This window comes from Oncorhynchus kisutch, linkage group LG7 (genome assembly GCF_002021735.2).
Source record: "Oncorhynchus kisutch isolate 150728-3 linkage group LG7, Okis_V2, whole genome shotgun sequence".
In the NCBI taxonomy this organism is placed as follows: Eukaryota; Metazoa; Chordata; class Actinopteri; order Salmoniformes; family Salmonidae; genus Oncorhynchus; species Oncorhynchus kisutch.
Genome location: NC_034180.2, coordinates 32,817,144 through 32,829,602, shown reverse-complemented (window position 1 = coordinate 32,829,602; position 12,459 = coordinate 32,817,144). Strand labels below are relative to the sequence as shown.

The window sequence follows — 12,459 nt, the reverse complement described above, 5'->3', positions numbered from 1 at the left end:
GAGTTGTTTTGGACAGTGGTTCAATACAAAAATGTCTAACTGTTAATGTAATGGGAATTGCAATGTATGTGATAAGAGAATATTGTTTATTGTACATAACTGTACAGTTGATCTTCACAATTTGTATTAAAATCATGTGATATTCTTTAAAAAGGGAAATAAACTATTTAATGTCCACTGAAATATCTTGCCTCGAGAAGCCAAACGTTATTCCGTTTATAATCATGCTCCTCAGTGGAGGCAAAAAAAAAAAAAATAGGACACACCCACAGGTTGGTTACCATAGAAACAGTGGGGAAGCAACAAACGGGACAGAGTTGGTAAGTTTGTTGCACTCGCATACCGTTCTGTAAATAATGATACAATATTGTAACATTACACTGTCATGTCATACAATGTGTCGAGTAAACACTGATATTGATTTTTATCCTCCACTCTGCAGAACTTTTCCGATGATGTTGGACTTCACTGTAAATCTTAACAGCCTTGGTTTCGAGTGTGGATTAAGTGAAAATGAAAAAGAATTAATATTCCTTCGTGCACGCGCTAATGGATTGACTGTATGTGGATGTGTACATGCAGCATTCTTGTGCAAACTCGCATATTCATTGAGGTATGCTTGGAAACTCACAACACAATATCCCACACAATACAGTACAACACTCTAGGCCAGTGGTCACCAACCTTGTCTGAGTCAAGATCATATTCCTTAATATTAAAATCGACACTACGAGCTGCTAATAATAATAAAAAGCAGGGCTATCGAAACTTGGCTACTCATTCATTGCAGCTGCAGCCCGAGCGGAAGTACGGAGAAGGGCGTTTTGTAATAGTGTTGAATAAAAACAGTGACTGCTGAATATAAACATGAACTCACTCATAAAAACAGCAGCTCTTTGCTGTATTCGTTGACAGTCTCTCTGTGGTCATGGTTATTAAATCTTACGTAGGCTAGTAGCCTATTAAACTCCGATGTGGTCGTGGAAGCAATGTAGCCACGGTGATTTGAGCTATCCGATTGGGCAGAGCATAGGTGCACTCGATTTAGTCACAGATTCGACCGGTCTGTCGGGTAGGTGGAGTTTGTTTCATGGGAGCACTTTCTACTCGGTGCGCAGGACTTTTGAATCAAGTGGCATCTACCACAACAGCTCAACACGATTTTTGAAAAGGAGCGCAAGCCTTTATCGTTCTTTGGCTTTTCTACAGAAATATTTGGTGATTGACTATGAATGCCTTGAAGATCGACCAGTTGGCGACCACTATGTCTAGGCAATAATTTTGTTAGGCCTACTTAGAAAATAATGATATATATAATATATATATATATTATATACACAGTTGAAGTCGGAAGTTTACATACACTTAAGTTGGAGTCATTAAAACTCGTTTTTCAACCACTCCACAGATTTCTTGTTAACAAACTATAGTTTTGGCCAGTCGGTTAGAACATCTACTTTGTGCATGACACAAGTCATTTTTCCAACAATTGTTGACAGACAGATTATTTTGCTTATAATTCACTGTATCACAATTCCAGTGGGTCAGAAGTTTACATACACTAAATTGACTGTGCCTTTAAACAGCTTGGACAATTACAGAAAATTATGTCATGGCTTTAGAAGCTTCTGATAGGCTAATTGACATCATCTGAGTCAATTGGAGGTGAACCTGTGGATGTATTTCAAGCCCAACCTTCAAACTCAGTGCCTCTTTGCTTGACATTATGGGAAAATCAAAAGAAATCAGCCAATACCTCAGAAAAGCATTGTAGACCTCCATAAGTCTGGTTCATCCTTGGGAGCAATTTCCAAATGCCTGTGTGGTTATGACAACCACACAGCTGTCATAACCCTCATGAAGGAGACACGTTCTGTCTCCTAGAGATAAACGTGCTTTGGTGTGAAAAGTGCCAATCAATCCCAGAACAACAGCAAAGGACCTTGTGAAGATGCTGGAAGAAACAGGCACAAAAGTATCTCTATCATCAGTAAAACGAGTCCTATATCGACATAACCTGAAAGGCCGTTCAGCAAGGAAGAAGCCACTGCTCCAAAACCGCCATAAAAAAAGCCAGACTATGGTTTGCAACTGCACATGGGGACAAAGATCATACTTTTTGGAGAAATGTCCTCTGGTCTGATGAAACAAAAATAGAACTGTTTGGCCATAATGACCATTATGTTTGGAGGAAAGAGGGGGACGCTTGCAAGCCGAAGAACATCATCCCAACCGTTAAGCACAGGGGTGGCAGCATCATGTTGTGGGGGTGCTTTGCTGCAGGAGTGACTGGTGCACTTCACAAAATAGATGGTATCATGAGGTAGGAAAATTATGTGGATATATTGAAGCAACATCTTAAGACATCAGTCAGGAAGTTGAAGCTTGGTCTTCCAAATGGACAATGACCCCAAGCATACTTACAAAGTTGTGGCAAATGGCTTAAGGACAACAAAGTCAAGGTATTGGAGTGGCCATCACAAAGCCCTGACCTCAATCCCATAATTTGTGGGCAGAACTGAAAAAGAGTGTGCGAGGAATATGCCAACATTTATCCAACTTACTGTGGGAAGCTTGTGGAAGGCTACCCGAAACGTTTGACCCAAGTTAAATTTATAGGTAATAGGTAATGCTACCAAATACTAAATGAGTGTATGTAAACATCTGACCCACTGGGAATGTGATGAAAGAAATAAAAGCTGAAATAAATAATTCTCTCTACTATTATCCTGACATTTCACATTCTTAAAATAGTGGTGATACTAACTGACCTATGACAGGGAATTTTTACTTGGATTAAATGTCAGGAATTGTGACAAACTGAGTTTAAATGTATTTGGCTAAGGTGTATGTAAACTTCTGACTTCAACTGTATATATATATATATATATACATACACAGTACCAGTCAAAAGTTTGGGCACCTACTCATTCAACGTTTTTTATTTTATTTTTTACATTTAAACTTTTTTCTACATTGTAGAATAATAGTGAACACAAACTATGACACTATGTAACCAAAAAAGTGTTAAATAAATCAAAATTTATTTATATATGAGATTCTTCAAATAGCCAGCCTTTGCCTTGATGACAGGTTTGCACACTCTTGGTGTTCTCAGCCAGCTTCATGAGGTAGTCACCTGGAATGCATTTCAATTAACAAGTGTGCCTTGTTAAAAGTTCATTTTGTGGAATTTATTTCCTTAATGTGTTTTGAGCCAATCAGTTGAATTGTGACAAGGTAGTGTGGTATACAGAAGATTTGGTAAAAGACCAAGTCCATATTATTGCAAGAACACCTCAAATAAGCAAAGAGAAATGACAGTCCATCATTACTTTAAGACGCAAAGGTCTTAATCTGGAACATTTCAAGAACTTTTAAAGTTTCTTCAAGTGCAGTCACAAAAACCAAGCGCTATGATGAAACTTGTTCTCATGAGGAATGCCACAGGAAAGGAAGACTCAGAGTTACCTCTGCTGCAGAGGATAAGTTCATTAGAGTTACCAGCCTCAGAAATTGCAGCCCAAATAAATGGTTCATAGAGTTCAAGTAATAGACACATCTCAACATCAACTGTTCAGAGGAGACTGCGTGAATCAGGCCTTCATGGTCGAATGCTGCAAATAAACCACTACTAAAGGACACCAATAATAAGAAGAGACTTGCTTGGGCTAAGAAACACTAGCAATGGCCATTAGACCGGTGGAAATCTGTCCTTTGATCTGATGAGTCCAAATTTGAGATTTTTCATTCCAACCGCTGTGTCTTCGTGAGAGACAGAGTAGGTGAACGGATGATCTCCACATGTGTGGTTCCCACCATAAAGCATAGTGCTTTGTTGGTGACACTTTCTGTGATTTATTTAGAATTCAAGGTACACTTAACCAGCATGACCACCACAGAATTCTGCAGCAATACGCCATCTCATCTGGTTTGCATTTAGTGGGACTATCATTTGTTTTTCAACAGGATAATGACCCAACACACCTCCAGGCTATGTAAGGGCTATTTGTCCAAGAAGGAGAGTGATGAAGTGCTGCATCAGATGACCTGGCATCCACAATCACCCGACCTCAACCCAATTGAGATGGTTTGGGATGAGTTGGATCGTAGAGTGAAGGAAAAGCAGCCATGAAGTGCTCAGCATATGTGGGAACTCCTTCAAGACTGTTGGAAAAGCATTCCTCATGAAGCTGGTTGAGAGAATGCAAAGAGTTTGTAAAGCTGTCATCAAGACAAAAGGTGGCTACTTCGAAAAATCTCAAATCTCAAATATATTTTGATTTGTTCAACACTTACTACTTGATTCCATACGTGTAATTTCATAGTTTTTATGTCTTCACTATTATTCTACAATGTAGAAAATAGTACAAATAAAGAAAAACCTTTGAATGAGTAGGTGTGTTCAAACTTTTGTCTGGTACTGTATATATGAGATAGTCTAACAGTAAAATCCATTTTATTTTTTTGTTGAGAAAGCATTGGCCTACCAAGACAAATTGAAGACGTAGATATGGTTTTACTGCCATCAAATATATCTAAAAAAGGAAAAGGTCTGACTGTTGGTGTGCTTGGAGGGGGACACATTGGAAAACAGCTGGTCCAAGTGCTTCTTGAAAAGAATGGCCTTAAACCGTCACAAATCAACATTTCCTCAAGGAGGCCTGAAACTCTAGGTAATTGAAAAATAAAATGAAAGGAACAATTGGCATGAACTACAAATATAACAATGTATTGAATGTAATATATTTTCATCTTTTAAATAACAGAGGAATTTGTGAAGAGGGGTATCATGTGTTACTTTGACAACCAGCGATTAGTGGCCTGGGCAGATGTGCTGTTCCTCTGTTGCCTTCCCTCTCACCTATCCAAGGTGTGTGCAGAGCTCCAATCCCACCTACCAAAGCACTGTCTGGTGTACAGCTTCCTCTCTGCCGTACCTTTAAACAGGTAAAAACTAATTTATTAAAATCCCCTAAACCCTTGTGTTATTGGCACTTGTGTTATTGGCACTCGCATTAACATCTGCTAACTATGTGTATGTGACAAATCAAATCTGATCTGATTTGAAGAAATATTACCTGCTATTCAAATCATTGTCCCCAAAAAATGTCCTCAAAAACTCATATCTTTATATTACTCCATCCACACCCGCTGGATTTTATATTATGTTGTGTTTTTTTAAAGATTGGCACAGCTTCTTGGGCACAGCTTCATTCTCAAACCACAGTATGAGTTTGTGGCTTGTGACTCTGTCAACATGTGGCTTTCCCGAGGTCATGTGACCGCGGCTTTGAAAGACCCAGAAGTAATAGATGCATCCTGTCCTCTTGCCATGAGAGGTAGGTAATTCTTGGTGTGAACACTTACTGCATATTTACTGTACGAGATGTAAATGTCTGATGGTGTATTGAGACATACAAGATAAGATATCTGATACATTTTTATATTGAGGTGGGCTCTGTCTGGATCCAAAGTGGCTGTTTGGGTTGTTGTACAGTCTCTTGAACATGTGCACCGCGGCAAATGTGGGATCCACTGAAGCTCTTGGGCTGATCAATGAGCTGTTCCAGTTAAAAGGTCCAGGCACTGTGGCATTCATCCTGAACAATTTTGTCCATTCCTCCTATGCATCTTCCCTGACACCAGATGAGTGAGTTTTCATTTAGCACACATTTTGTACAAAGGCTTTTTCTTATGAGAAAAGTTACAAACTTACATATTTAATGTAACCTGTGTTGAAACTCAAACACACAGGAATAGAAAGACAAACATATATATATATATATATATTTCTTTTTAAACACAAATGAATGATTAGGCTAACTAACCATACTTTTTAATTTGTCTCCCATGTTGTCAAGGTCTTTCCCCTGGATTAATTTAGTTGATGTTCAGTCTAAGGAGACACCATTATCATGCTTCATATCAAGAAATAACAGTATGCAGGGTTGTCTCTCTGCTCTATACAATTCAGTAATGGTGGATCCACTGAAGGGAAAGAAAGAGCCTGGAAAACCCAAAGATGGAACTCTGTCTGTCATAACACCAAGTCATTGTAAAAAAATCTGATTTTGTGTGATGTTGATTTACTCTAACTGTAACAGAATAAAATAAAGGGATTGAGTATATTTTTTTATCAGATCAATTAATGTACCCTTCAAAATGTATAACAATCTCAGGTTATCATCAGGGCATAGGAATAAGGATGGGGACCATCCACATATCTATCCATCCATCATCAATCAACACCAGGCAATAATTTCTCCACTGCTTTATTCAGTGTTCATCATCATAATCATCAAACTGTAGGACTAGTTGACGTGTGGCTTTGTCTGGACACGAAAAGTTTTCCCCTCAACAAAATCTTAGTATTTTCCCTGAGTGTAATTAACATTTTGAAGTGTCAGTCACGGTAATATTACTGTAGCCGCAGGTGCGATGTTAATCACGTGATTAACATCGTCAAATTCCGCTAATAATCGTTAAATTACGGAAGTACCAAAAATATGTTATTTTCCCTACGGGGATGATTCTGCGCAGTCTGAACGGAGTTGACAAGATAACGTTAGCTACATTTCCGGAGAAAACCTTGAAACTAGCCAAGCAGGAATCCAACAACTCATTATCACATGATTATCTGAGGTAGGTTTTTTTATTTACAACTTGTTGACAAGTGACAATGTGTCAAAGAATGTCAGAAGATCATCCGACCAGCTAGCTAGCAATTTTCACGAAAGCTATACTAGCTAGCTAGCATACGTCCAGCTCAGCAGGGCGCAGTCATTGCTCCGCAGCTTGCTACTAGCAACCAAATTGGTTACAAATGTTGAAATTATGTGAACAAAAAAGATAGCTAGCAATGTAACGTTGTAACCGCGCGCGCATTAGTCGGATTTTGACGTTAGCTAGGCAGCATCGTATTAGTGGAAACCGTTCTCAGGGCAGACCTGGTTGTAGCTATATGTTCTGAGTCGCATCGGGGACAATTTTAGCTAACGATTTTCCTAACCTTAACCTAATTATCATAACCTGCTGTGTATGTTATCCTATCCTGTTACGAAAAGTCACTTCTGCTGGTCAAAACCGACAGACGCCCAGAGAACAGTCTTGGTTTCGTTTGTTTCATTCTATATTTGTTTTTCTTTGATGCATGATCTGAATGCCTTCCAGACATTATCCTCTAATATGATGGTAACCTGCATTTTAGTGCTGAAGACAATAGGGAGGAGGGAATACAGTACGCGATTTAGGGTGCGTTCCTAAATTCTATGTGGAGTGCCAGGGTGGGCTCAATGTGTCCTCCGCGTTCGCAAATTAACTGGCTAGCTTGCTAACTACTTCCAGACACAGATGAGAGAACATATCACTCTGACCATTTTACTCGCCCTAGCAGAGTTGGTTATTCAGAGCGTCAGTGACTGTAACTGCTGCTAGAAACATTTTTATGACGCATTTTTTTGCTGGTGTTTACTGACACCGGACATATCCAACGGATGTTGAGCGTTCGTAAATTCGTCAGTTATTCTGCGCTCTGGCACACAGACGAGTGCTCTGAAAAGTGAAGATAGCCAGAGTGAATTTACGAACGCACCCCTAGAGCGAGACTGAAACGTGTTTATGAATTCATTTTAGCGATGGAGAAATTAGAGGCTACATCGGAGCTTCAATCCAGATTGACAGCGTTGTCGGTTTCCTCTTTCCCCGGGATAACGTCGAAAAACTGGGAGACCAATCCTCTAGACAGGTAACTCACCTGTTGCTGATATACCTACTCTGATATTTAGCTTTTTAGCTACTGTACTTCATTCCTGAAACATGTGATATAACTAAATGCAATTGAAATGCATTACAAAAATGTTGAATATTTGTAATGCTTTGCCATTTTTTATTTATTTTTTATGTATGCCTCACAAAGCATTGTATGTTGACTTGTGATTAAACGTTTTATTAGAATTGTCATCTGTCTGTGTATAGGCTCCAGAGCACAGATCTCTCAAATAACTCCAACCACCCAATAAGCAACCCTGATATGGATGTAAGGAATGACACAGAGGGGTCCAACCAGCCAGCTGAGGTAAACATCATGTCTGCCTAAAAAATTACTTGGCAATAATGAATATACTGAAAGCACCTATAGACTTGTTGCATGTGTGTGTTTTCAGATTAATCAGGAGGCTCCTGGTGGGCAGCAGGCCATGGGGGGAGATGTTGAGGAGAACAGCCAAAGTGGGAATAGTCAAAACCCTGGAGAGAGAAAAGGTGACTCACTAGTGTTTCACAATTCCTGATACTTAAGATAACTCGTATATCTTTCATCCATGTTCTGGAGTCTGATGTTTGTATCGCAACTTACTGATAAAATAATAATCATGCTGAAAATGTACATTTGACAAAGCATCTCTAATTGTGTGATACTCTACTATCACACACATTTTGAACACTCTGCTCAGGTTTGGTTCCCATGTTGTCCTCACATATAATCTATGGTTGTGCTCTAGTCCAAATGCCCCCGCTAAAGCCTCCTTCCACGTGGACGTCCATGGCAATGAAGGAGCTTAAGGCCAAGCTGCGACTGGAGAAGGACAGTGTGGTGGCAGTGTACAGAGGAGACATTATGACAGTACATGTGCCAACTGTCCCTGAGGGAAAGCGGGTGTGCTGGGAGTTTGCCACAGATAGCTATGACATAGGCTTTGGAATCTACTTTGACTGGACCCCTGTTACCAGCCGGGCCATCACGGTCCACATCAGCGAATCCAGTGATGATGAAGATGAGGAAGATGAGCTAGAAGGTCAGTAAGCATCTCTTTTGGTTTGAAATTTGTTTAGTTACAACACTTTTATGTTTCATAATCTGAAAATCTTGGAATGTGTTTGATAACTGATCTCAGATCTGTAATTTGAGGTTGTTGTCTTGAAGACTATTTGTTGTCTCCTGCAGGACCTGTCAACACAGGGGATGTTGAGAAGGGGTCCAAATCATTGGCCAACTCCAACCTAGGGGAAATCTTACCTGTGTATCGTCAGGACAGTCACATGGCAGTGCAAGGTGGTAGTCATGAGTATCCAGGCGAGGGCACTTACCTTCTGAAGTTTGATAACTCCTACTCACTATGGCGAAATAAGACTCTGTACTATAGGGTGTATTACAGTGCCTGAGGATCCAGTCCACTATTGCATATGAATGTATGACTTCGCTTCAAATAATTGATATCTATTTTTGATTCCATAGAATAATTTAGGGTTAATTATAGGTGCATATATTTTTTATCACAATCAGCTGGTGTTGCTCGCTCTAAGGCTACATTTAAAATGTGAGAGGACTAGAGAATTATGGAGCACTTTTTTTTTCATGTGTTTTACTGTGAGCAAGATTTTATGAAGCTTTATGTTTGTGCCATGTTCTGGTGTGTTTAAAAGTTTTGTGCTGTGAGTTAAGGCAAATTGCCCATATTTTCAAGATATATATTCTATATATAGTATAGATTTTTATTCAGACACAATTTCAGTGGTGGCAGCAATCAGGGAACACTGATAGAAAGATGGATTTGCTTGGTCAAAAGCTTATGCAGGAGAGGTGCTCCATAGAACTGGGAGGTTTTCTTTTTGTGTCTTCACATTGTTTGATATCATATAATGTTGGTGTGTACTTCATGTATGTCAATTCTTTGCCAAACTTTTTTTTTAAACGTCAACTTGAATTGTATGATGATCCAAATGCAGTATCTTAAACAATATTCCTGTACAACAATTCCATTATTTTTCTGCATATTGTGATTGGAATGAGCAATTATGTTGATGAAAGTGTATTAGATGTTTCTCTGAGTCCAATCCTAAAGCAAATGGTTACCGCCTGTCTTATTGACAAATAAAAGCCATCCCTGGCACAAAAAGCTCTTTTGTAAAATTGGTTCAATATTTACATTGCCAAATCCCTATTTAGTTAGCAGGTTGTCAGGTGATGGGTTGATCTTGGTGGACAATCACAGACTATTGTAGATACTAACAGATTCAAAATATTTCTGTATGTGTGACTTGGATTGTCCCTTTTTAAAGTAAAATGTTATGTACCAATCTCTGTAAAGAAAGATCATTTTGATTGTGTGTCGTTTCTGTGTTGTGTTGCGCTGTATGCACCTAATCATGTTCTAAATTTGATTATAGCCGCCCACACGTAATTTCCAAAAATGTTTGTACCTCAAATGTCTGTGTTGTGCATGTTTCCAAAGATCATGAATTGTGCTGCTAAAATATAAGGCAACTGAAAATAAGTTTCAGTTTTGTACTATACAGTATGTGTTTCTGTTTGTTATAAGCTTTCCTGAAAGGTTTTCACAATAAAGAGTCTCATTTGCATTACGGTATGTTACATTTCTACAGCTCTGCCTCATTTGTGTCATGGTACTATGAAGTAGCCAAGTATAGAGCTTGGTCTCAGCCAATTAATATCCTGATCAAAGCTTTTGGGGTGCATATGTTTGTTACAGTAATGGCTGGCTCTATGTGAAAGCATTGGTGTTAACCTAAGTGCAACATAACCCTCTGAACTGAAAGCATATACACTATATGACCAAAAGATGTGGACACTTCGAACATCTCATTCTAAAATTATTGGCATTAGCTGCTATAACAGCCTCCACTCTTCTGTGAAGGCTTTCCACTAGTTGTTGGAACATTGCTGCGGGGACTTGCTTCCATTCAGCCACAAGCGCATTAGTGAGGTTGGGCACTGATTTTCGGTGATTAGGCCTGCTCGCAGTCGGCGTTCCAATTCATCCCAAAGGTGTTCGATTGGGTTGAGGTCATAGCTCTGTGCAGGCCAGTCAAGTTCTTCCATACCAATGTCAACAAACCATTTATCTATGGACCTCGCTCCTAAAAACCAATGAGGAGATGGGAGAGGCGGGACTTGTGCGCATGTTGATTTTGTCCACCCACACCAGACACGATCAGGACACGCAGGTTGAAATATCAAAACTAACTCTGAACCAACTATATTAATTTGGGGACAGGTTTAAAAGCATTAAACATTTATGGCAATTTTGCTGCTAGCTAATTTGTCCTGGGATATAAACATTGGGTTGTTATTTTACCTGAAATGCATCATCTACTCCAATAATGAATCCACAGATAAAAGTGAGTTTGTTTCTAGTAATCGCACCTTCAGGCTTCTTCTTTGGACTTTATATGGCGGTTGGCAACTAACTTTGAGGTGTATTACCACTGCCAACTGGAGTGGAGTGTGGACCTCAGTTCATCTTTCAATCACCCACATGGATATATGCTCTTCAAAACCAATGAGGAGATGGGAGAGGCAGGACTTGCAGCGCATCATGTGTCACAAATAGACCCAAGTCCTATTTTAGCGCCTGGCTACCCAGACCCTCGTTGAAACGCTCAAGCAGTGTGGGTGCAATGATTTATGTGTACATTTATTTTGCGACGTGAGTGGTGTGGTCAGCATGCAGGCATAAGCTACAGACAAACACAATTGCATTTGAATACACAGGATTACCATGATGAGATCCTGAGGCCCATTGTGAGGCCCATTTGTTTGTTAAAGGTATCAGTGACCAATGGATGCATATCTGTATTCCCAGTCATGCAAAATCCATAGATTAGGACCTAATGAATTTAGTTAAATGGTCTGATTTCCTCATAGGAACTGTGACTCAGTAAAATCTTTGAAATTGTTGCATGTTACTTTTATTTTGTTCAGTATATATTGAACATGTACGGAATGACAAGCTGGAGACCGTACCTCACAAACAGTTAGCAAAATCTTCCTATACACTCCTCTTCTCCATTTCTCTGTTGCCTCTTGGACAAGGTCAGTATTCCAATCTCCCTCTCAAGTAATGCACCTTCAAAACAGGCAATATAGATCTTATATTCAGTGGCTTGCAATAGTATTCACCCCTCTTGGAATTTTTCCTATTTTGTTGCCTTACAACCTGGAATTAAAATATATTTTTGGGGGGGTTGTATCATTTGATTTACACAACATGCCTACCACTTTGAAGATGCAAAATGTTTTAGCGCCGTCCATCATTCCTTCAATTCTGACCAGTTTCCCAGTCCCTGCCGATGGAAAACATTGCCACAGCATGATGTTGCCACCACCATGCTTCACTGTGGGGATGGTTTTCCTGGCCTGATGAGAGGTGTTGGGTTTGTACCAGACATAGCATTTTCCTTGATGATCAAAAAGCTACATTTTAGTCTCATCTGACCAGACTACTCTCTTCCATATGTTTGGGGGGTCTCTGCCTTTTGGTGAATACCAAACCTGCTTGCTTATTTTTTTCTATAAGCAATGACTTTTTTCTGGACACTCTTCTGTAAGCACTGCTCTTTGGAGTGTACGGCTTACTGGTCCGATTGACAGATACTCCAATCTCCGCTGTGGAGCTTTGCAGCTCCTTCAGGGTTATTTTCGATCTCTTTGTTTCCTCT

General features: G+C 39.5%; 2 protein-coding genes across 3 annotated transcripts; both read left to right on the top strand.

Annotated features, from left to right (window-relative positions):
* The first annotated feature begins 271 nt into the window (after positions 1–271).
* Positions 272–6,131, top strand: noxred1 (NADP-dependent oxidoreductase domain containing 1). 2 transcript variants are annotated; one of them, XM_020488024.2, is made up of 7 exons: positions 272–320; positions 443–613; positions 4,480–4,676; positions 4,770–4,950; positions 5,188–5,342; positions 5,455–5,653; positions 5,865–6,131. In XM_020488024.2, the coding sequence occupies exons 2-7, from the start codon at positions 453–455 to the stop codon at positions 6,070–6,072; spliced, it is 1,101 nt and encodes a 366-aa protein (XP_020343613.1). In that variant the 5' UTR covers positions 272–320; positions 443–452; the 3' UTR covers positions 6,073–6,131. The 2 variants fall into 2 exon arrangements, with proteins under 2 accessions (XP_020343613.1, XP_020343614.1); XM_020488025.2 differs by having other exon boundaries at positions 4,476–4,676.
* Positions 6,132–6,510: 379 nt separating this feature from the next.
* Positions 6,511–10,372, top strand: LOC109894494 (protein TMED8). The gene is made up of 6 exons (XM_020488026.2): positions 6,511–6,645; positions 7,636–7,747; positions 7,978–8,077; positions 8,166–8,262; positions 8,502–8,795; positions 8,945–10,372. Exons 2-6 carry the CDS (start codon positions 7,638–7,640, stop codon positions 9,160–9,162), a joined length of 819 nt encoding a protein of 272 aa, XP_020343615.1. The 5' UTR covers positions 6,511–6,645; positions 7,636–7,637; the 3' UTR covers positions 9,163–10,372.
* Positions 10,373–12,459: the final 2,087 nt, after the last annotated feature.

Coding starts and splice junctions, on each gene's coding strand:
- noxred1 (XM_020488024.2), top strand. CDS start 453: ATGATGTTGGACTTCACTGTAAATCTTAACAGCCTTGGTTTCGAGTGT. Junction 4,677..4,769: donor AAGGAGGCCTGAAACTCTAG/GTAATTGAAAAA, acceptor TTTAAATAACAG/AGGAATTTGTGAAGAGGGGT. Junction 5,654..5,864: donor TCTTCCCTGACACCAGATGA/GTGAGTTTTCAT, acceptor CATGTTGTCAAG/GTCTTTCCCCTGGATTAATT.
- LOC109894494 (XM_020488026.2), top strand. CDS start 7,638: ATGGAGAAATTAGAGGCTACATCGGAGCTTCAATCCAGATTGACAGCG. Junction 7,748..7,977: donor GAGACCAATCCTCTAGACAG/GTAACTCACCTG, acceptor GTCTGTGTATAG/GCTCCAGAGCACAGATCTCT. Junction 8,263..8,501: donor AAACCCTGGAGAGAGAAAAG/GTGACTCACTAG, acceptor GTTGTGCTCTAG/TCCAAATGCCCCCGCTAAAG.